Genomic DNA, 24,187 nt, shown 5'->3' with positions numbered 1-24,187 from the left:
TTGCGGGGGTGGGGGGATATGAAGAAGCAAGCAGAATGGGCAGAACCAGGGCAGGAAAAGATGCAGAAGGCCCCACAGAGCAAGGCCTGGGCGAGGTGGGTATTTGCTCCTGAGAGGGGTGGTGCCTGACAATTCCCTGGAGTCCTGGAGACATCCAAGAGGAGACTCTTTTATTTACAGCAACAAATAGAACAGACCCCACCGCCCCCTTCCCTCCCTCACCCCTTCCAGTCTTTTCTAGAAAACAGTGCCTCCCCCTTAACTCCACCCCCAGCCCAGCCCCTCAGGTCACGGCTAGGGTCAGGGCTCTGCAGCTCTGCAGGAGCCCAGGAGAGGAGTAGGGGAGAGGCTGTCCCAGGGCTGGGCAGATGGCTGTCTCTTTTCACATTTTGCTGTCCTCCAAGCCTGGAGCAGCAGTGGGGTGGCCCAGGGGTGGCGGGAGGTAGAGATGCATAGAGGGGCACTCGTGGCTGCCTGGGTCCTCCCCTAACTTTCACAGTGTTCTGCAGCCCCGGCAGCTGCCCCTGGGTTGGTCCCCCACCTGCTTCCCATCCATCTATTCCACTAGGCCCTTGGTGCGATTTGTCCCTGGTGGCCCACCCGGACCTGTGGGTTTCTCTGCCAGGCTGATTTGGTTTCTCAGCACCCCCTACCCCCCAACTTCCCCTTCTCATTGGGGCTGAGGAGGGTGGCGGGGAGAGGACCAGCTCTTGCATGTGCCAGCCCTGGAGGGTCAGGAGGAAAAGCAGAGCCCACAGCACTCCATGCAAATCTCTAGGCAGTCTGCAGACTCGCAGCAGGCGTCCAGGATGCCGCAGTCCAGGTCGCAGGGTAGGTCGCAGTCGGCACACTCGCCGGAGCCGCAGCAGCAGCAGCAGAGGCACGAGTCCTCGGAGCTGCAGGAGCCGCACGTGGCGCAGTCCAGGACGATGTTGCACAGCGTCAGGAACTCACAGAACAGGCAGGACAGAATGCAGTGGACACAGCAGTCTGCGGGGGGAGGTGGGGCCAGACAGGCAAGGGCATGGGAGACCAGCCATGGCAGCCGTGGGTGGACGCTGAGCATCTACTGTGTGTCCCTCTGGCCTGCCAGGTGCTCAGCTTGCACTAGGCGCATGCAACCCACCCACAGGAGAGTGCGAGGGGGACAGCTGATGGCTGGTGACCTGTTTATGGCACAATAAGGGGAACCTAAGTGAAGGGCTCTGAGATCAGGCAAGCTGGTCGGCCTGTATCTGCCTCTAACCACACTGTTCACAAATGCAACAGTCATCCAAAGGATGGGTGTCCCATGCACCACTCTGTGCTGAGCATGGACCAACCTTGCTGCAAGTGCCCGCAGCTCTGCTAGGTGGGGACTATTAGTAGCCTGGTGCTGCCGGTAGGTTAACTGAGGCAGGGAGCAGTCACTTTAAAATGGGAGAGGGTCTTGCAAAAGTCCCTGGAAAACGCACATTGTGAAAATCAATATGCATAAGCTCCAACTATTTTTTGTACGCAAAATAACCCACCTTGTCGCTTTCTCTTGGATCTTTGGAAGGCTTCACATGTGCTGGAATTCCACTACTCTGCCTGGCCCTCTTGGGGTGGGAGAGGGATAGCAGCAGCCTCTCCAGGTCCCCTCCCAGGGTCGGCTGTTTCCACAGCTGCTAAAGGACTCCTGAAGCACCCTCCCTTGGGAACCCATGCCTCTTCTAGCCAGGGCTCTCCACCGGCCCCACCTCCCTGGGAGGAAAAGCTGCGGCCCTAGCCCCTCCCAGCCCAGCACCGCCATGCCTTGCCCTCCCCCAGGAATCGTGTGACCTCCCACTCCACCATGATTTCCTTTCTGTGACTGCCAGCTCCTGCACCTGAAGTATAAGCTCCTCCAGGGCAGGCACCGTTCTCCCTGGTTCACAGGGCCTGGCACATGGCAGGTGCTCAATGCATTCAAAAGTGCTAATGAATTGGGGCCCGGTGTTGTGGTATAGCACGCTTAAGCCTCTGCTCATGACACCAGCATCCCACATAAGTGCAGGTCCTAGTCCTGGCTGTTCTACTTTCCATCCAGCTCCCTGGGAAGGCAGAAGATGCCCCAGAAAGGGCCCCTGTCACCTGTGTGGGAGACATGGAAGAAGCTCCTGGCTCCTGGCTTCGGCCTGGCTCAGAGTAGTGGTGGAGCATGCAGCCTGACCTCAGCAGGCTGGCTTCAGAGCCCGCACTCTGAACCCCTCAGAATGCTTCCAGGTGCTGAGCTGGCATCCCGTCTGAAGGTCAGGACACAGAGTAGGCCAGGGCCGCCAGCTCTCTGCAGCGGCAGGTCTGATCCTGTCCTACACGGCAGGGCTCTTGCACGAGGGGAACCATCTCTGTGTGTGGAGGTGATGACATGGCTGCCTTATTTCAGAGCCTTCAGTGGCTCTGTATGGTTGTCCAGACAGAGCCCAGGTTTGCTGCCTGGCTTGGAGCCCTGACCTGCCTGGAGTCTCACCTTGACCGTGCTGCACTAGCATGCGTGTCCACCTGTGTCCAACTGTGCTCCAGGACCCTCGTTGAGTGGGTTTACCTCGCACTTGCCACACCGGGTGGGATGACCTGCCTCTCTCTCACATGGGGCTGCGTGAGGGTGTCATCTGGACACTTGACATGCTTGAATATCCCTTCCTAAATAGAAGACAGTTGGGGGTCACCTGCTCTGTGGAGTGGGAAGGTTTCTGAGCATTCTGTGCACAAATCTCATCTACCCATACGAGGCTCCTTCCACGTGGCAGCATTTCCTTTAGAAGTCTGGGGTGAAGGTCAGGCCACAGGCAGCTGGCTGTCCACATAGCCCTGCAGAGGGTCTTTGTGTTGGAGGAGCAGCGCTGGCTGCTAGAGCTGCATGCTATAATCTGCAGCACCTGGAACCACCCCAGCTCTCTAGCAAGCCTCGTCTTATTCTGCTAAGTACTCTTCTGCTGTCAATATTAAACAGACGGCCCATTCCTCCAAGGAAAACCCAGTTGGCAAGAGCTGAGTGGCCCTTGTGACAACAGCTGTGTCAGAGCTGGGATGATAAGGGTGCTCACAGGTGAGCCCAGAACCTGGGATCCAGGGGGCCCTTGGAGGAGGCTGTCAGCCTGCACTTGTAACCATTGCCTGGCCCAGATGTGACCCCGGCCCCTGAGCATGGAGGAACTCCACTCCTGGTTGAGTTGGGATTGGGGGATGGTGGTGTGTTGGGGGTTCAGTGTTTACCTTCCTGTGCCTGAAGCGGGATTTGGGAGGCGGCTGATCTGGTGCTGCCCTTGCTTTTCTTGCTGCCCTGGCTGGCCAGAGACGAATGCGTCTGCAACTTCCGATGGGTCTTGGGGCCACCCAGGGTACCGTTCCCTGCCCGCCTGGTGCCGTCCAGCTCCGAGGGGTGGCCAGAGCCATTTGGCAGTAGTGGGGTGCAGCCCAAGGGGTTTGCCTGAGGCTGGCCTGGAGAGATAAAAGAAGAAATGGTGAAGAAAAGCTGGGGACCACCAGCCCCTACATTCCTTCCCCCTGGCAAAGTCCATGCTTGAATCTGCCTTATTCTTAGATGCACCTGGCTAGTAGTAGCAGAGTTGAGCCTGGCTCCTGACTCCAAGTCCAGTGCTCATTCCCTCAAAGGGAGGTACATAGCAGGCGAGGGGCACAGAATGAAACCCATTCTCCTGCCCTTGGGGTGCTGGCATAGGGGGCTGTGGTTGAGGGGCATGGGACTGTGTGGCTAGGGTGGGGAGGATGGTGATGAAGCAGTTAACCTGTCCCTCTGTCTGTGCCAAGCCCCCAGCTGTTTTTGCCCTTGCCGTGCCGGGTGATTTATTGGAAACATCTGCTTGGAGGCGAATGCCTGGGTCTGGAATCCAGGGGCTCCTCACAGCAGCCCCCTGTGCCCGCACTGCCTGCCTCTGTGAGCAGCTGGCAGAGGGTTTGGGGCGGGGCCTTTGAGGCCTGAGTGAGGAGGAAGAGGAGGGAAGACAAAGGCTGGTGGGGAGACCCTTGAGGCCAGGACCCCCTGAGTCCCCATTCTAGGAAGAAGGACAAAGTTCTAGCTTTAGTACCAGTGTGCAGGGAACCTGCCCCTGGAGAGCCTCCCACCCTTGCCGCCCCGCAAGCACCTCATTCAGGTTGCCAGAGGTGAGGCCAGGTGCATGTGTTGGGTGGAGGCTGGCTGGGGAAGGGTGCAACCTTGAGCTGAGATGGACAGCTGGGAATTCAGGGTCCCCAACTCATGGCCAGGGCCCTCTAAACTGAAGGAGCCACCTGCATTTTGAATAGCGCAGGGGAGGGAAGTGGCCTCAGTGTTGTCCTTAAATGAGGGCATTAAGTCTTCCTGTGATACTGGCAATGATTGAGCACTTACTGCATGCCAACTGCAGTTCTAAGCACTTGCTAAGTATTCTCCCGGTGTCTCTATAGGGTAATAGCCTTCTTCTACAGTCCCAGAGAGGTAGAGTGAGAGAAGGAGACCAGACTGGAGACAAGCTGAGGTCCAACAAGGGCCTGGAGAACAACCGCTACTGTCACAGTAGTCTCTCCCCTTACAAGCAGCAGCTGGCATGTTCTGGGAGCTCTTGCATGCCAGCCAGCCAGACCTGTGCCTCGAGTTTCAAGGGGAGGAAATTCGCTCAACATCCCAACTTGAATTTTTCTGGCCCTATCGTACAGATGAAAACACCAAGGCCCAGAAAGGGTACGACTTGTCACAGGCCCTTCCTATAGCCCGGAAGAAGAGAAGGGAAACGGAGGCGAGGGCAAGGTGAAGGTTGGCACTCCCAGGGAGCTCCATGCCAGGAGCCTCGGGCAGCAGGTGTGACTAGGGCCTGCATCTGGGTAAACAGGGGAAGGCGATGGGAAGTGGCCAGACCTGAGTCATCCTGGCCTCGCAGAGGGGAGGACCAGGCTGAGTCCTTGGCCAGCTTTGGTGCCCCTTGCCCTGCTCCCTAAACATGGGCTCAGTGACCAGAGTGGGCGGGAGCATGTGGTGGGCTGAGGGCCCTGGGAGGCCCAGGCAGACACAAAGCTCGCCTGTGGCCTTGGCTTTGGCCGTGGGGGTGGGAGCTGAGTCACAGAGCAAACACTCGGGGCCGAGAGACACAGGAGTGTCTGTCCCACTCTCGGCCAGGCCTCCCCTCCACGGCCACGGGCTTGACCTGTTTCTCTCAATTCTGCTGGTGGGTGTGTCTGCCGGCGGCTAAGGACTGTTCGCTAGCAAGGTTTAGTAATCCTGCCTTCCAGGGAGTCCAGCTTAGCCCCAGATGCCCTGGCCCAAGGCGGTTCCTTGCTTGGCCATGCCAGCTGGGCAGGCAGGCACAGGAGTAGGCACCAGCAGGGTGTGAGCCCTCAGTCTCCCAGTGAGTGACCAGGGCAGAGTTGTTTTCCCTGGGCCTCGCTGTGCTCATCCGCAAAATGGGCTTGACCCTGGCTGTCCTGCTGTTTGGCCACAGGCTGAAGTGGAGAGCATGTGAGTTCATTCTGGGAAGGAAACGATTTGTCTGTTACTGCTACACGGTGATCCCAGCTGCCCAGTCCCAGGACTTCCTTGGATACCCCAAGGGCTTGAAGAACACAGCACAACCATGTTTTTTCTCCAGAGCAAGTGGGGGTTCCAGTCCTTCCTTTTCACCCTGGATGGGGTGGCATCCCAAGAAGCCCCTGGTTCTTCCTCTCCACAGAGTCTCCTGCTTAACTTAGACCTCTTGGAGCCTGCCCACCCATCACTGTCGCCAGCAAGCACAATGACATCGCACCCCCTATCTGTCCGCTGCTCATGCTCCCACCCTCAAGGGCCCAGCTAGGGGGGCAGCACCTGTAACATTTTGCCAGCCCACCTGAGTCAAAAAAAAAAATTCCCTCCTGTTGCCACCCCGATCCCTCCCAGCCAGCACTCACATGTCACAGCTTCTGTGGGAACAGCAAGGTCAGTGCTGTCCAGGGCCTGGGGGGCCCCAGGGTCATTGCCTTGGGGCATCGGGGGTGCTGCCTCCTCCAGGGAGCTCGCCTCTGGCGCGGCCTCCACTGACTGCGTAGATTCTGTTACTACCTCCAGCCCAGGTAGCAGGGGCAGGGTCTGGGCTAGAGAAAAAGCAGACGAGTGAAGCACGTTTTCCCAGTGTCCCCTGTTTGTCCGGCTTCATCCCAGCAGGCCAGCAAGCCCAGTGGTCTCTCCAAAACAGGAATCTCCCGTCTTTATCCTCTCCAGCAGCAGGGCTGGACTCCAAGAGAGAAAGCTCCACCCACAACCTGCTGGTGTGTGTGTGTGTGTGTGTGTGTGTGTGTGTGTGTGTGTGTGTGTGTGTGTGTGTGTGTGTGTGTACGCGCGCATGCACACCTGTGCATGTGTTGTCAGGGAGAGGCAAGGACCAGCAATACCAAAGGAGTGAGAAGAGTGGCAGCAGCAGTGCAGGAAAGAACGGACAGATGGTAGGTGACAGCGAGATAGGGACAGGCACGGGGAGGGGCTGGGCCTGGGGGAGTTAGGAGCAAGGAGAGCCCAGAGAGGGAGACTGGACACAGAAGGTGAGAGCCACCAGTTACCCATGACAAGCAGGGACCAACTTGGCGACATTGTGGCCATCAGTGATGGACAGATGGGACAGAGCAGAGGCAGAGGTGGAGAAGGGAGCGCAGTGTGGCCTGGGAGACAGACATTGAGGAGCCGGGTCACAGCAAGAGGGTGGTGACCAGAGGCCCAGTCAGGGGAACCTGCCGGCCAGGAGCAGGGAGGGGCCCCAGGCAGGAAAGGAGATGAGGAGATGGCCCAGTAGGGCCGGTAGGGAGAGGTGAACCGCAGCCCTGTGTAATTATAGGGGCCGCGCCAGGGGTGGGCGGGAGGCAGAAATGGAGCCACCTTAAAACCCACAAGGTCACAGCACCAGAGGCCCCCCAGGGGCCAGGAGGAGAAGGCTAAGGAGGGTGGAGATGGCAAGAGGTGGGACAGGGAGGTGAGAGGGGCCTGGGCTCCCACTGGGCTTGGGAAAGCCTGGGGGTCAGGTGCAGCTAGGGGCCACAGGCCAGCCCAGGCTGCAGGGCTGGCCCTGGATTGTGCTGCAGGAACAAAGGTGGGGGGCTCAAGAGCATAGCCCCTCCCTGCCTTGTGTCTCACCATGGGGGACATGCAGAAACCCAGGGCAACCCGTGGGAGTAGGCAGCACCCCAAGGGGAGCAGCCCATGGCCCAGCTTCCTCCCAGGGCCCGGGACACCCCCTGTGGACTCATGGTGAGAACCCTGATCCTTCTTAGCCCTGGGGGGATGGAGACCACAGAGGGCAACAAGCCCCAGTGGGCATGCTCAGTCCTGCCCAAGGGAAACCTCAAAAGCTGCTCACAGGGCTGGGAGCAAAGCAGCCGACAGCCAAGGTGGGAAGGCTGGAGGTGTTCCTCCCAGCCCCAACCCTGAGCCCCACTGGCCCACAGTCTAGGCTGGCAGGAAGGAGGCTTGAGATTTGGGTCACTATGTCCAGCTCCTGACCATGACCCTGATGGGGGGATCCTGCCTCCCTCACATAGTGCAGTGAAAAAAACTTGAAGGAGCAAAGAGCCCACAGTGCCCAGGGGACAACCTTAGCTACGGAGTGAGACAAGATGGCAGCTGGGGCATGGCAGGTCTTGTGGTCACTTCCCAGCCTTTGGTCTGGGGTCACAATGGTGCATGGGGTGACACCATCAGTGTCACAGTAGAGTCGGGGCTTCTGGTTCCCAGCACTGGAGAGGGAGAAGGGCAAGAGAAAGAGTTTAAAGGTTAAGAAAAGTCTGGCACGGTAGCCTAGCAACTAAAGTCCTCACCTTGCACATGCTGGGATACCATATGGGTGCTGGTTCTAATCCTGGCAGCCCTGCTTCCCACCCAGCTCCCTGCTTGTGACCTGGGAAAGGAGTCGAGGACGGCCCAAAGCCTTGGGACCCTCCACCCATGTGGGAGACCCAGAAGAAGCTCCTGGCTTTGGAACAGTGCAGCTCTAGCTGTGTGGCCATTTGGGAAGTGAATTATCAGACAGAAGCTCTTCCTCTCTGTGTCTCCTCCTCTCTGTATATCTGCCTTCCCAATAAAATAAAAAAATAAATGAAGAAGAAGGAGGAGGGGGAGGAAGAGGAGAAGGAGGGAGAGAAGGGGAAGAAGAAGAAGAAAAAGATTGGAACCTCAATTCTGCTCACCTCACCGGGGCAGTCTCCCCTACAGGACTAATGACCTTCAGTCCTCGGGAAATTAGAGAGGGGCCGGACTCAGGACCAAAGGAGTCTTAGAGGAAAGACAAGGAAAGAGTGAAAACCAAGTCCAGCAACCTTGACCTGGAGACACACAGAGGGGCCAACATCTGTGCAGCCAGGAGTGGGTGGCAGTGGGGAGCCAGCAGGCCCAGGACAGGGAGTGGACTGCGCTGCTTGCAGAGACAGGGGACAACAGGGTGGCAACAGCACACGATGTCTGGTGCTTCCCAAGCTAGCCGGGGCAGGCAAGCCTCAGGGAACCAGGATGAGAAAGAAGGCGCAGCAGCAACAGCTACAGGAAGACCTGCTCTGCAAGGAACTGTCTCAGAGGCCCCAACATTAGGTCTTGACTGCAAAACAGCAGTTTTCCTTTATCACCTTAAAGAGATACACTGTTGTCTAGCCTTCCAGAAAGAACACCTCAGGAAACTCTTGGAGAGAAGGGATGGCAGCAGAGATCAAGGGCCACAGTATGGACATGCAATTCCTGCCCTGTGTAAAGGCACCTGCCAGTAGGGTGAAGTCCCCCCACCGTTGGAGTCTTGTCCCCCTGTATCACCTCTTTCCAAAGGGATACCTTTTTCTTTCCCTGCAGGAATGTTATACATGCTGGTGGCATCTCTGAGCAGACCTCCACCATAGGTCCCCACTTCAACAGGGACATACAGGAAAACCAACTGCCCCTTCGCTTCCTTCCACATATTCCCATTCCTAGGAACAGGGACCAGGTCCATGAACTGAGTTCCACCCCTTGTGAGAGGGAAAGGTCATGTTTACATCCCTGAGCCTAGGCTGCCATCCCATGTTGGAGTGCTGGTTCCAGTTTTGGCTGCTCCACTTCTGATCCAGCTTCCTGCTACTGTGCCTGGTAAGGCAGCAGAGAATGGCCCACTGGGCCACTGCCACCTACACGGGATGCAGTTCCAAGCTCCTGGTTTCAGCTTGGCCCAGCCCAAACTATTGTATCTGGGGAATGAACCAGCGTATGGAAGATTTCTCTTTTTCTTCCTCCTTCCCTCTCTGTTGATATGCCTTTCAAATAAATACATATTCAAAAACAAAACCAAAAGACCCCCAAACTGAAAAAAATCTGAGCCCATAGGCCCATGAGGGGATGCTATGAGAGACTCTGTCATGAGACCTTCCACCTGTGGTCCATTAAGTTGAGGGGTCATCCTGAACCAAAAGCACAGGGGGGCCCTTCCCAGACAGTGCCCATGGGCACTTTAAGCTGGTCTTGGGCTCCTACGCTGCTCCCAAATGTCCAGTCCTTTCACTGTCTTGGGAGACCATGTCTCTGGGCCAGGACTTCATCTGGTTAGAGAGTGCTGGCGGGCACCGACCACCTCCATCTCTCCTTAGTCTGGCACTCAAGGCCTCCACCTACATTTTCAGTCTAATCAATGGCCAAGGGTCCTGTGGTTGGACGAACTGTTCTTTGAGGCCCTGGGCCATAGCCAGCCCGTCTTACCAGCCTGCCTAACTAGAAGGTGCTATTCTCCATATCCAGTCCATTTATCCTGACCCAGCCTAACCTTGATCTTTCCTTCCAGAATGCCTTTCCTGGCCCCTGAGCCAGCAATCCCTCCTCCAAAGAGTCTTCTTGGTATTGAGGGTTTTTTTTTTTTTAAAGATTTTATTTTATTTTTATCGGAAAGGCGGCTATACAGAGAGGAGAGACAGAGAGGAAGATCTTCCGTCCGATGATTCACTCCCCAAGTGAGCGCAACGGCCGATGCTATGCCGGTCCAAAGCCAGGAGCCTTTTCTGGGTCTCCCGCGTGGGTGCAGGGTTCCAAAGCTTTAGATTAGAACTGGCGCCCACATGGGATCCCAGGCGTGCAAGGCGAGGACCTTAACCACTGTGCCACTGCACCGGGCCCGGTATCGAGGTTCTGTCTGGCACCCCAGCCCTACTGTAACCTTCCTCGGGTAGGGTGAACACTCACCCTGTCCCTCTAAAGTCTGCACTTGGCAAAGCCTGTGGATGTCCTGAGTTCTGGAGTTTGGAATGCCCCAGGTCAGAGGAAGGAGAGCGAGTGAGAGAGCTGCGGGTTAGAGAAGGCATCTGCCCTTGAACTCCCCAAGGGGGTGGGAGGGCATGTGGACTCTTTGATGCACACATAGTTGAATATGAATCCACTGGTGAAAGTCCCAGGCTGCCAAGTCAAGCCCCGTGAGCCATGGGGCGGGCCGGAGCTGGCCAGTCAGGTTGGATCCAGTTGGTTTTATTTTAGGTCTGAAGGCTCCAATTCCCCAGGACATTGAATTTTAGAGTCATATGCAGGAATGTGACGCCCTAGCGCTGAGCAGAAAACTGCCTGTGCGTTAGGGAGCCAGTCCCCTTGGGATTCTCAGAGCTGGGTGAGGAGGAAGCCACCAAGAGACTGGAGGGTGCTGGAGGTGTGGGACTTGGCCCCTGAACCAACCAGAATGGCCATGAGTTCCTCCTCTGGCCAGATCTGCATTTGGGGTGACCCAGGGAGGAGGTGACAGTGTTCCTGCCAGCAGGGTTCCTGGCTGCAGCGCTGTGGCCTCGCTGTTCTGTCAGCACTTGAGGAGCGGGGGTTGCTGGTCTGGGATTCAGGCGTCTGTGGGGTTTTGGCTGAGTTGCATGTGGTTTGGGCTTCCTGGGCAGCAGGCTCACTCTCCTAAGGCGGCAGCACAGCACGGCCTCCCAGCTATGAAAGCCACATTGTCTGGCACAGCCCAGGCTGGGGAAGGGGCTTGCAGAGGGTTGGGGCAGGAGTGGGGAACACTGGAGGACCTCAGGTTACAACCCAGGGCTCAACCCTCCCAGAGTCCCACCCTGGTTCCTGGCTCCTGGCCTGAGCAGGTTTTACCCTCCCCTCCCTGCGGCAGGGCTAAGGCTGAGAAGGGGTCAGAGGGAGGAGGCAGGAGAGGCGAGACAGAGCAGAGCAGAGCAAATGGGTAAGAGAGGAAGAAAGCAAGTGAAAGTGGGGGATGGGAAAAGGCAGGAGACTGGGAAGAGAGGGAGGGGAGCGGGGGCCCAGAGCAAGGAGGAGGCTCTTGGACTTGGAGAAAAAGCTCTCCAACCCTCACCCAGCTCTCCCACCTGGCTGACGCAGCCAGGATCTTGACGGATGGGACTGCTCAAATGTCCCCACTTCCGGCCCCACAGGGAGAGGGGGCGCAGAGCACTCTCCAACCCTTGGGACCCAGGGTCTCTTCTGGTTGCTGGCTCTCTAGTTTAGAAGGCCCCAGCTGCACAGCTGTGGGTACCAAGGTTAGATACTCCCTCCACACGTGCGCCAGTCCCCATGGATGCCTGTGGAGCCAACCCAAGGTCGGACAGCAGAAGAAATCATGCTTGGCCTTGTCCAGAGGGCCAGCCTTGAAATGAGAGCTTAGAGGAGAGGCAAGAATGAGGCTGGCTGGAAGGAAAAAAAAAAAAAAAAAGTAGCCCAGGAGCTTCCAGAGGGGACCCAACTCATGGAATTGGGGTCCCACACTCCTGCCCAGAGCCACTTCCCAGGACCCTGACTCCACCGAGTGCCCCAGCATAGGCCTTCCCAGTCTAGACAGGCGGCCAGCCCCTAGCCCAGGCCCCTCAGGGTGTGGCAAGCCTCTGCTTGGCTGGGAGGCTGCCTGGGAGGACCCTGCAAGGTGGGGGCAGGGAACTCTGGGTTGAAGGGGGGGCTTGTATGTCTCAGCCTGCAGGGTAAGGGGCCCCAGGACTGGCCGCCAGCAGGGCAGGAAGGCAAGGAAGGCAAGAAAAGGAGGGCCAGGTCCTGCAGCGCCGCAGTTCAGGACAGACAAAAGTTTTGGGGAAGCGCGCAGGACTCTGGCTGGGCAAGGGGAAGAGACTCAGACACCCCCACCGCCGCCTGCGGCCCCCGTAAATATTGACACACTGGGCAGAACCGACCGGGACACAAATCCCAGACGGAGGGGCAGGCGTGTGTGTGTGTGTGTGTGTGTGTGTGTGTACGCGCGCGCGCGCGCGCGGGCCTGGTGTTGGGGGTGGGGGAGCTGGAGCGACTTGGCGCAGCCGCTGCCTCCGTTGCGGACCTTGCCCCCTTGTCCCAGGCTTCTCTCCCCATGCTTGAACGCGGTCCTCCATACCCAGACTTCTCATCCCCACCCCTACTCCCGAAAGCAATCCGCACCCGCCCGCCTCATCTCCCCGGAATTCAAGAAAGAGGTGTGTGTGTGGGGGGGGGGAGGGTAGAACGGCCTGCTCCCCGCCCCCTACTCTGTTCCTCCATTCCAGGTCTTACCTGGGTCAGAGGCTGCGCTGGGGGCTCCATGGGGCGCGTCACAGAGAGGAGGGCGCTGGTCGCTCACCTGGGACATCGGCTCGGAACCTGCAGGAAACAAGACTCAGCGGGCAGGGGCCGATCTTGGCCACGCGGACGGGGCGGGCAGTGTGGGCCTGGACTGGGGGCGATCCCGCCGCACACGCAACCTCCCCCTCTCGTCCCGCACGACTGCACTCACTCGTGCCCGCGGCGCGCTACACCGTGGTCCCAAGCTGGATCACCGTGCGCCGCCGGCCCTGCGCGCCTGCCGCGAGAGCCCCTCGGCCCAGGGGCCACGCTGGGCTCGGCACTGATCGCCCCGCGCCCCCTCCCCTCTCACTCGCGCCTCTCGTCGCCCATTTCGGCGCCAGCTCCAGCCGCTCGCCCCCTTCGTCTTTCCTTCTCTCCCCTCCCCTCCAGCCCCTCGCTCCACCCCAGCTCGCTGCTCCCCTCCCCACGTCCCCGGCGCAGCCTCTCCCCGCCCCCTCCTCGCCTTCCCAGTCTCCCCGCTGCGCTCCCCTCCCCCCGCGCGGGGGCTCGGCTCGGCCCCCGGGGCCGGACACGTCTGTCCGCAGGACTGTCGCGGCCCAAACCCTCACAGGAAGCTGCCTCGGCACGTTTCCTTCTCGTTCTCCCAGCTGGGGGGCCCCCCATCTCCCCAAGTCCCCGTCCCTCCCCCCCCCCCAGCGGGCTGCAGCACACTGGATCGCGCGTTTTCCTTCCGCCCTAAACTCCGATTCCGTAAAAGTTTTCACAGAGTCTGAAGAGAGAGAAAGCGAGCAAGCGAGCTAGCGCACTACTGACCACCGCCTCGGCCTCGGCATAACAGCAGCTCCCGGGTCTGGCCCCAGGGCTGTGAGCCATCCAGTTTCTCAGGCACCCTTTGTCATCACTCCTCGCCCTACCTCCCAGTCTCGCCCGGAGGGCCAGGGTCTGGGGCTCCCGGAGCGCGCCCACCCTCCGCTGAGGCTGTCCCCCGGGGCATCCGCGCACACACGCTCCAACCTCCCTGCGCCCTGCAGCAGTCCCTACCAGCCGTGCGTGGGAATTTGTGTCGGAAAATTGACTTAGTCAAAGAGAAGCCAGCGATCGCAGCTCAGTCCTGCTCGGGGCTGCGGGCTGGACTCCAAGCCTTCCAGGACACCGCATGCGTGCCTCCCCCGACCGCGCGCATCTGCAGTTGGCAAGCCGTGGATAGACACCAGCTACCAGGGCGGCCCCGAGGGGGCGTTCGGGGACCCTCGCCTGGGTTCACCAGATGGGGCTGAGCGGGCCTCGGGAGGAGGGGGATCCTCAGGTGGTGGGGCGCGCCTGCTTGACAGCGTGCCAGCCACATCTGGCCCTGGCTGCCTAGGAGCCGACGCCGGGCTCCTCAAGGGAGGACCAGCTGGTGGCATCGGTGACGGCAGGCCCTCTCTCTCGGACCCGCATTCCAGCCACCCCGCAGAAAAAGCGGAAGCCAAGGATGGGGTGACGGAATGGGGTCGAGGGACACTGTTTTCCCTGGACCTTCCCCAGTTCTCACCATGGCTACTTACAGCGCTCCCAGGTCCTCGGGTCGCCAGCGGGGCCAGGACCAGCGGGGGGGCCCCCACGGCGCCGGCCACGTCCCCGCAATGGGCTCGAGTGGCTGCGGCCGAGAGTAGGGGGTGCCGCGCCCCCTCTCCCCCCTGCTCACCGCCACAACTGCTGGCTACTGGGACCTGGCTGGACGCCCCAGGGAGACAGCCGCGGCGCTCTGACTGCCAGGCTGGGAGCTCTGGAGGGCAGCGGGGCGGACTCCCTCTTCCTGGCACGGGCTGAGTCACCAGGACGCTCCCGGGCCGGCGCTTGGCGGCTGCTGCGTTCTTACCGGCTTACCTGGGGCCTGCGGCCTGGGCCTCTCTCCCTCCCAGGGCAGTCGGCCCTTCTGGAGGACCCACTGCCCAGGCTCAGATCTCAGCGCTGCCCCGTTCACCCCCGAATCTCCCTCACCCCTGAAACCAGCAATTCAGCATCGCTGCAACCGTGCTGTATGTGTCATCCGAATGCTCCCAACACAGGTGCTTCTGTCCCAGGGCCTCAGCAAGCTGAGCATTGGAGGTACAAGCACTTCTAATTTCGGCAAGTGTGGAAATCAGCCCTCCACAGGAGAACACAGTAGGGCGACAGACCCTGCCAATAGGACCACAGTTAAGATGCCAACTCTGCCATCTGCCATTGTTTCTTTAGGGGACGGGCATCAGAGCCCTGGATATGCACCCCAAGGGCTTTATTATCCAGCTCTGGGACCAGGGGCAGGTCAAGTCAGGCACTCCCCTGGGTTGCAAGATGGAGCTTATTGAAAATTATTATTTTCTTTTTATTGGAATGGCAGAGCAGATTGCAAAGAGGAGAGACAGAAACAAATATCTTCCATCTGCTGGTTTACTGCCCAAATGGCCGCAGTGGTCAAACTGAGCTGATCTGAAGCAAGGGGCCAGGAGCTTCTTCTAGGTCTCCCATGTGGGTGCAGGGGCCCTAGGCTTTGGGCCATCCTCAACTGCTTTCCCAGACCATAAGCAGGGAGCTGGATAGGAAGTGGAACAGTCAGGACACAAACAGTGGCCATCTGGGACACTTTCAAGGTGAGGATTTGAGCCATTGAGCCATTGTACCAGACCTGAAAACTATTTACTGGTATCTGTTTATTTAAGAGACAGAGCTAGAGATAGAGAACTCATACCCACTGGTTCACTCCCCAGATATGCACACTGGGATGGAAGCTGCTAGCTGAGAATTCCACCCCAGAGCTCACAGCGAAGGTGGCAGGGCCCCGAGCGCTGGGGCCTTCACCTGCTGCTTTCCAGGAGCAGAGCCAGAACTCAATACCAGGCATTTGGACACGGCCCGTGGGTGTCCCAACCAGTGTCTTAACCACCAGGTCCAAGTCTCAGTGCCATAAATCATACTTCAAGGCAAGTTTTTTTGCAAACCGAATGGGCAGGCTGCAGCTCTGCAGGTCAGCTGCCTGGTTTGACCAGGTTTCCTTGGAGTCCTGCCCCGGGATTCAGGGGAAGCTAGGGAGATGGGCACTTGCAAATTCCTCATGGACTTTTCTGCATTCATGTGGACTTTTGGATGGAAAGGATACTGTTTTAACTAAGTTATTTGATGTTCCTGAAGTATCAAGGCCAGTGTTTCACTTAATGCATAACGTCACCTCTCTCCCTCTGGTCCCTGCCTGTCTCCTCAGGGCTCTTGGCCAGGATGCCCCGGCAGGTGAGCAGAGCTCAGAGATGCCCCCTCCTAACATTCTCTGTCTGTCTGTCTGTCTCTCTCTCTCTCTCACACACACACACTCTAGCAGGGCTTTGCACCCATGCCCAGGCCTGACTTCACTGGGGACCACTGGCCAGCTCTCAGTGAAATGAGCTCACTTGACTCCATGTAGCCTTTCTTATCGCCTTCCAACCACGCTGCACACCCACCCCTGGCCTGCCTGTTCCTCAGTTGCTGGACACATTCTTAATGCAGGGCCTTTGCACTGGCTCGTTCTTCCCTCTGCCCAGAGACACCCACCTGGCTTCCTTCCCCTTCCCTCTTGCTTCTATCATCATCTAAGGGTAACCATCTCAGAGCCCTCTATCCCTCCATCCCTCCCTCCCTGCCACCCCTACCCCTGGATCAGCCTTCCCAAACACTGTCCGCTTCTACCTGATGCTTCCTTACTCATTTCTTGGGAGACTGAAAGCCGTGAGAGCCTTGTCTGCCAGGGTCAGCCTCCCAACATTAGATGCAGGTCGTGCTGGCGGTCAATGGCAGGCTCTTCGTAAACTTCAGATTCTTAGACTGGTATTTGCTCTCTCCTGCCCCTCCAGGGGTAGCCCTTCCAGGATGTGGCTGTGGGCCCAGGCCACTCCCTCCCAAGGTAGAGCAGACCACTTCAGAAGCCTCCGCTGCATAGCCCCTTGCAGGCAGCGGACTCCCAGGGCCCAGCCTGGCTGCAGCTGCTGGCGCCCACCCCTCCTGGCGGCCAGCAGCAGGCACAGCTCTTCCCCCACTTCCTGTCTCTGGAGCGGGGCCAGCCAGCAGCTGGGCTGGGTTTTGCAGCTGGACTACAGCTGTGGTCTCAGTGCCCTGGGGGATGGGACATGGGACAGTCCCAGAAAAGGGGAGTAGTGAAAGGGGGGAATGTTGTGCTGCTGTGGGGGCGGTGTGGAGGGAGCTTGCTGGTTTGGGGTTGAGAATCCACACCATTCCCCCGACCCCTGACTCACCTCATCCCACCAAACATGAGGGCCCTGAGCAGGGAATGGGGCTCCTACCACCGCCTTCCTGAAGGAGAAGGCCTGCGGTGTGTTAGGGAGAGCCCTGGAGCACCAGGCCTGATTCTGTGCATTCCCTGTTCCTGGTGGTGTACAGCAAATGAGTCAGGCGTATTGTGTCCACCGGGCTTTTATTAGCTACTTCTAGACTTTAATACACACAAAGTTCAAGTAGTTCTGATCCTCCCACCACCCCATTTTACAGATGAGTAAACTAAGGCACAGAGCAGTAAGGTAAGTGGCTCACCTGCCAGTCGTGGGTAGAACTGAGTCTTGTCCAGCACTTTCTAAGACCAAGAACAGAGCTGGTTTGTATCCCAGGCACAGCCTAAGCACATGGTGAGAGCTATGATGTCCTTTGTGCTATGCCCACCCCAACCCGAAACTGGTCCCGGCAGGTGCAGACATGGCCCTCTGTGTCCCACTTCTGTCTCGTTGGCACTGGGGCACCAGGAACTCACCAGGGCGTGGTAGAAAGAATGGGCTTGCTTTGCATTCTGGCTGGGTCATCCCTTCCTTGCTGTGCGATTTGGGGCAAATTGTTTGCACTCTCCGAGCTGCAAGCTTTTTCAGATAAACCTGGGGGACACTGGGTCCCCACTGGGTTGTAGAGAATGGGAGCCCTTGTGGTGTGACATCCTGGACTCAGTGAGCAGGGAACCCTTGTCCAGCACTTACCTCTTCTGGCTCCTGACAGCCCATGGAGCGGCTTCACCCCAGTCCTGTCATACTGAACTGTGTTTGCCAAGCCTTGCCCAATGCTTCCCATGTAACAGCACAGCTTGCAGCACGCCACAGCAACCAGGCGCTTCAACCTTTGCAATGTGAGAGAGCAGCTCACACTGGCTCCACTGCTCCCACATCACAAAGCCCTTCACTGCCCGCCTCCAGGTGCCAGCATGATCTTCCTTGGGGCATCAGGGCGCTCTGCTCCGGCCTTAGCTGTTGTCCTTTGGTCCATCGACCAGTTCATTGATCCTTGAGCTGTCAGTCATGGCTATTATGCTTACAGAGTGCCCCACCCAAAACTTTTTATTTGCAAAAAAAAAAGCCAATTAATGGGTGGGTTTTGGTGCAATGATTAAGTCACAACTTGGAATTCTTGCCCACTGTGTCACAGTGCTTAGCTAGACTCTGCTCTGCTTCCCATTCGGCGTCCTACCACTGCACATCCTAGGAGGCAGCAGGAAATAGCTCAAGTAACTGGATCCCAGCTGCTCTCCACTTCCAATCCAGTTTCAGGATAATGTGCCTGGGACGGCACAGGGGAGTACCTTTGGCCTGGCCTGACCCTGGGTGTTGCAGGTATCTGGGGTCGTAAACCAGCAGATGGAAAATATCTTTTTGTCTTTCTTTCTCTGTCTCTACCCCTCTGCATCTCAAAACACAATGACCTATAAAAAAAACCAGTTCAACTTTACACAGTTATTATTAAAGTTTATTAGAATTTTCTAGACAGTGCCAACACCTGACTTTTAAAAAACATATTCCATTTTAAAAAGATTTATTTTATTTAAAAGGTAGAGTGACAGAGAGAAGGAAAGAAATTTTCCGAACCACTGGTTTACTTTCCCATATGGCCAGATGGGTGAGATTGGGCACTCTGATATGGGATGTCACCATTGAAAGTGACAGCTTAGTCTACTGTGCCACAGTATCAGCCCCCACAGACTCTATTTTTAATGCACTTTTTCTTTTTTAAGAGTTATTTATTTTATTGGAAAGGCAGATATACAGAGAGGAGGAGAGACAAAGGAAGATCTCCTGTCCGATGGTTCACTCAGCAACGGTTCACTCCACAATGGCCAGAGCTGAGCCAATCCAAAGCTAGGAGCCAGGAGCTTCTTCCAGGTCTCCCACGCGAGTATAGGGTCCCAACGCCTTGGGCCGTCCTCGACTGCTTTTCCAGGCCACAAGCAGGGAGCTGGATGGGAAGCAAGGCAGCAGGGATTAGAACCAGCGCCCATATGGGATCCGGAGCACTCAAAGCGAGTGCTTTAACCGCTATGCTAACACACCGGACCTTTTTTTTTTTTAATATTTATTTATTTTTATTGGAAAGGCAGATATACAGAGAAGAGAAGAGAGGAAGATCTTCCGTCCGATGGTTCACTGCCCAAGCAGTCACCACAGCCAAGCTGAGCCAATCCGAAGCCAGGAGTCTCTTTGGGGTCTCCCACGTGGGTGCAGGGTTCCAAGGCTTTGGGCCGTCCTGGACTGCTTTCCCAGGCCACAGGCAGGGAGCTGGATGGGAAGTGGGGCCCACATGGGATCCCAGTGAGTTCAAGGCGAGGACTTTGGCCTCTTCGCTATTGTGCTGGGCCTGCACCAGGCCCTTTAAATGCACTTTTAAGTTGCAAGCAAAACTGAGTTGAAATGACAGTCTCCATGCTCCCCTGCTTGCTGCTGTCAACACCTCCCACCAGAGGATACCCTTGCTACTCTGGCATATCACTGTCACCCAAAGTCCATGGTTTACATCCAGGCTTATCAGAGGAGATGGGCAGGGAGCACTCCCACCTATTGGTTCACCCCAAAAAGGCCTACGATGGCCAGGGCTGGGTCAGGACTCAGAAAAGCAATCCAGGTCTCCCAGATGGGTCAGAGAAACCCAGTGGTTTGAGTCTTCACCTCTGACTCCCTGTGTCTGTGCTGGTGGGAAAATACAGTCAGGAGCCAGAGCCGAACCCAGACATCCTGATGTGAGTGCGGGTGTCTTACATGCCGGGCCAAAGGCCTGCTCTCTAGCACTCACTCTTGGTGCTGTGTACCCCAAGGCTTCTGACGCATGGATGACAGCATGGATCTGCCATGACGGCATCACTCCGATTTCACTGCCCTATAAACACCCCCGTGCTGTGGCTGCTTCTCCTCCTCCCCCACCTGCCAACATTCCCCTCAGCTCTGCTTGCTGCCGCACCGCCCTGCCAGACCAGGATCTGCTCCTCCGTACCGTAACAAATCGACCAGTGTGCAGATGTTTTTGTGAGTCTCAGTTTCCCATTATTTAGGTAGTTACCAAGGAGCACAGTGTTGGCTTACGGGAGAGAATGTGCCCAGTTCTGTTAGGACCCAGCGTGGTGTCTTCTGAAGAAGCTGGACCCTTTGGCATTCCCACCTGTGGGGACTGAGGGTTTGTGCCACTGCTTGGCGCTGTCAGCGTTGTGGATTTCTGCCAGGTAATCAGGGTGTGCCGCATTGTGGTTTTCACTCATATTTTCCCCATGACACATGACCCTAGCAGCATTCTTTCATGCGTTAATTATCTGTTTTACCTATCTTCTTTAGTGAGGTGCTTATTCATGTCTTTTCTCCATTTTAAAATCAGGTGATTCTTTTTATTATTGTTGAGTTTTAAGGGTTCTTTGCACATTTGAGGGTAACAGTCTTTGATCAGATGTGTCTTTGGCAAATATTTTCTTTTGGTATGTGCCTTGTCTCATTTTTTTGACAGTATCTTTTTTTTTTTTAAGATTTACTTATTTTTATTGGAAAGTCAGATATGCAGAGAGGAGAGACAGAGAGGATGATCCTCCTTCTGATGATTCACTCCCCATGTGGATGCAATGGCCGGAACTAAGCTGACCAAGTCAGGAGCCAGGAGCCTCTTCTGGGTCTCCCATGCAGGTGCATGGTCCGAAAGCTCTGGGCTGTCCCCAGCTGCCTTCACATGCCACAAGCAGGGAGCTGGATGGGAAGCAGGGCTGCCAGGACTAGAACCAACACCCAAATGGGATCCTGGCACATGCAAGGCGAGGACTTTGGGTGCTAGGTTATAGCACCAGGCCCTTGACAGTGTCTTTTAAGGACCTTAAGTGCTACACTTTAAGTCCAGTTTATCAGTTATTTCTTTTGGGGACCATGCCTCTGGGGAAGTTATCCTCAGGGTGAGTGTTGGGCCTCATGATTCGGGCCCCAGCGAGGGCGTCCATATTCTCCATCCAAGTTCCTGCACCAGACTCCAGCTTCCTGCTAATGCAGACCCTGGGCAGGAGCTAAAGTTCCTGGTTTCCTGCTGTCCACGTGGGAGGCCAGGATTGGGTTCCAAGCTCCCATCTTTGGCCTCCTCCCAGTCCTAGCCAACCGTTGCAGATATCTGGGAGAAGAGAACCAGTGGATGGACTCTGTTTCTTTCTCTGAGTGCTTCATTTTTCAAATAAATTAAAAAAATAAATATAATAATAATTTAGAGAACCAAATAAAAAGTCAGTGGCAAACTCAAGGTCATCCAGATATTTTTCCTCTATGCTACCTCCCAGGAGCTTTATGTTTTAGCATGTGGCGCTGAAATCTGTTTTGAGTGACTCCCTGTGATTGACGGAAGGACTGTCTCCGGAGTCGGTTCTGTGCAGGTGGACAGCCTGTGGCTGCACAGCAGTAATGAGAAGGACTGCTCTGTTGTGCTTGTCTCTGCATGTTTGTCAAAGGTTGGCTGTCTGATCTGGGCTTTCTGTGCTGTTCCATGTCTGTCTACCCATTCTTGGGTTAACACCACACTGTCTTGATTTTGACTGGAGAATATAAATCCTCCCGCTTGGTTCTCCCTTAGGGTTGTGTTGATTAGCCTGGGTCTTTTGCCTCTCCATATATAAGCTTTTTTAAAAAAAAAAAATATTTATTTTAAATAAATAAATAATTCTTTTTAAAATATTTATTTATTTAGGAAAGACAGAGGTAAGAGCGAGACACCCACACACACATATCCTCTGATGCTTTCCCCAGTGACCACAATGGCCAGGGGCTGGGCTCGGCTAAAGCCGTGTAGGCAGGAACTTTTTCCCAGTCTCCCGCAGGAGTGGCAGGAACTCAAGTTGCTCTCAGGATTGTTTTGGCACTACAAACAACCCTGGCAGGAGGTCAAGGCGCATCTTCTGCTGTTAGTAGGAGGTTGGTTCAGAATTGGAGCAACCAACTGGTAGTTGGATGTGGGAGCTTTTTTTCTTTTTCTTTTTAAGCAAATTTATTGAGACAGGATTCACATGCCATATGGCGTATTACATTATGAATTGTTTAAAATAGTGTTAAAAAACATTGTTTATAACTAGAGTTTTCATGTCAAGAATCTTTAGGTATGCTCCACTGGCAACAATTATATTCACAATGTTGGCAGTCCATAGTTTCATTTACAAAACTTTTCATCACCTCAGACAGGAATTGTAACTATTAAGCAACAACTCCCAATTTTAGTTTTTCAGGGTTGCCATGATGCTGTACCAGGCACTGGGTGCTGAGAAAAAGCATCATCTTGCCATGTAGTTTCCAGAGCTGGAAGTTGGAAGTCAAGGTGCCGGCAGGCTGTGCTGCTTCCAACGGCTCCTGGGGTGGAGTCCCGCTTGGTCTCTCAGTCTCTTAGCAGTGACCTGTGAAGCTCCAGGGCTGGGAGATGTGTCCTGTGGCTGTTCTCACACCCTCCATCTTCTTCTTTTAAAAGATTTTAGAAAAAATTTTATTTGAAAGGCAGGTTTTCATAGAGAAGAGACAAAGAGGTTCTCCAACTGCTGGTTCATTCTCTGAATGGCCACAATGGCCAGAGCTGGGTTGGTTCAAAGATTGGAGTTAGGAACATTCTTCCAGGTCTCCCATACAGGAGCAAGGGCCCAAGCACCTGGCTCATTTTCCACTGCTTCCCCAGGCCATAAGCAGCAAGCTGGATTGGAAGTGGAGAATCTGGGGCTGAAACCAGTGCTCACCTGGGATGCCAGTGCTACAAATGGAAGAATAGTCTACTACGCCACCGTGCTGGTCCCCATCCATCTTCTGCTTGTGTCTGCCTTTGTGGCCATATTTCCTGTTCATTTGGGGGCATCAGCCATACTGGATTGGGGCTCGCTCTGGAGCGCCTCAACCTGGTTCCATCTGCACAGACCCTGTTTCCCAGCCTGGCTGTGGTCTGAAGGACGGTGAGGCTGAGACTTCAGTATATGCTTGTTAGTATATTGCTTCCCTCCTTGCTCCTCCCAACCTCGGGTTACTTCTGTTGCACTTTCTGTACCCGTGTGTTGCCTACTGCAGCTGTTTCAGAGAAGTGGAACCCGCTGCTTGTTCCAGTGCATCCGACTCGTTTCCCTTAGCATCCACACCATGGCATCTCAGAGCTTCGCTAGTCTGAACGGCTGGCTAGTATTTCATTGCGTGTAGATAGATCGTTGGGGTATTTCCATCTTTTGGCTACTTGAAATAATGTTGCAATGTAATACTATCTGAGGTTTGCTTCTTCTACACTATGTTGGTATCTGTGTCAGTTTTTAAAAGTTGATCATGGAGGGGAGCGTTGTGGCAAATCAGGTTAAGTTGCCATTTGGTATGCCCACATTCCATACAGGGGTGTCAGTTCAAGTCCTGGCTACTCTGTTTTGTTTTTAGTTCTTAACTGAATAGTTAGCTTATCAAAAATGTATTAATTTAATTAATTCATTTAGAAGACAAAGCAACAGACAGAAGGAGAGGGAGAGACAGAGAGAGGTCATCCACCTGCCGGCTCACTCCCTAAATGTTTGCAAGAGTTAGGTCTGGGCCATTTCAAAGCTAAGAGCTAAGAAATCCATCCTGGTCTCCCACACTGGGGGCAGGAGCCCAGGCACTGGGCTGTTACCTGCTGCCTCCCCAAATGTGTTAGCAGGAAGTGGAATTGGAAACAGAAAAGCCAGGAGTGGAACTGGCCTTCCAGCGTAGCATGCTGACATCACAAGCAGTGGCTTAGCTATCGGCAACACAAACACCAGTGCTGCCCATCACCTCCAAACTGTGTCTGATCCAGCTTCCCGCTGACATGCACCCCGAGAAGCATCAGGTCACAATTCAAGTGCTTGGACTCCTGAGAGCCACCTGCTGGGAAACCCAGATGGGCTGGCTTCAGCCTGACCTGGGCCTAGCTGTTACAGGTCTTTGGGACTAGAAAATGTCTCTCCCTCAGCCTTTCAAAGAAATAATTGAAGTGTGTTTTAAATCTCAAAGAATTGACCATCAGCACTAATATATGTCTATTTACATGATGTGGTATTATGTCACCTCACACATTGCTAGCCACATCAGTTAGCGTTCCATCAGGAAACTAAACTACCTCAAGCAGAGGCAGGTCAGCACAATGAGCTGGGTACCACGTCTTGGAAGGATGAAGGAGGAAAGGGAAGAAGGTGGTTCTCTGGGCTTGGAAACTTCCACACATGCAGAGAAAGCTCTTTCTGCCTCAGGCCTTCTCATCTCTCACTGATTTCCTCTCCTTGGCAGGACCTCGCGGAAGTTTGCCACGTGGGTTACAGGCTTCTATCCCCTACAAAACACAGAAGGGAGAGAGGAAAGCTGAGGGCCACCAGGCAAAGAGCCAGCCTGCTGCAGCGGCTCTCGCAGACACCCTGGCATTTCAGGGGTCTGTGAAGATTCACTTTCCTTTTTTATCCTCCCAAACACTGGACTACTTTAAAATTTTTATTTAGGGGCTCAACTT

At 55.6% G+C, this 24,187-nt stretch overlaps 1 protein-coding gene across 2 annotated transcripts; it reads right to left on the bottom strand.

Moving 5' to 3' along the window:
- Positions 1-733: 733 nt before the first annotated feature.
- MDFI (MyoD family inhibitor) lies at positions 734-12,512 on the bottom strand. 2 transcript variants are annotated; one of them, XM_040982968.1, is made up of 4 exons: positions 12,437-12,512; positions 5,881-6,063; positions 3,217-3,441; positions 734-990 (listed from the first exon to the last, which is right to left on the bottom strand). In XM_040982968.1, exons 1-4 carry the CDS (start codon positions 12,510-12,512, stop codon positions 734-736), a joined length of 741 nt encoding a protein of 246 aa, XP_040838902.1. The 2 variants fall into 2 exon arrangements, with proteins under 2 accessions (XP_040838902.1, XP_040838903.1); XM_040982969.1 differs by lacking the exon at positions 5,881-6,063.
- Positions 12,513-24,187: the final 11,675 nt, after the last annotated feature.

The sequence above is a fragment of the Ochotona curzoniae genome, unplaced genomic scaffold (genome assembly GCF_017591425.1).
Source record: "Ochotona curzoniae isolate NIBS_2020 unplaced genomic scaffold, NIBS_Ocur_1.0 contig_3819, whole genome shotgun sequence".
NCBI classification, from domain to species: Eukaryota; Metazoa; Chordata; class Mammalia; order Lagomorpha; family Ochotonidae; genus Ochotona; species Ochotona curzoniae.
Note: the sequence above shows the minus strand (reverse complement) of the source record. Positions and strands in the feature narration are given on the sequence as shown.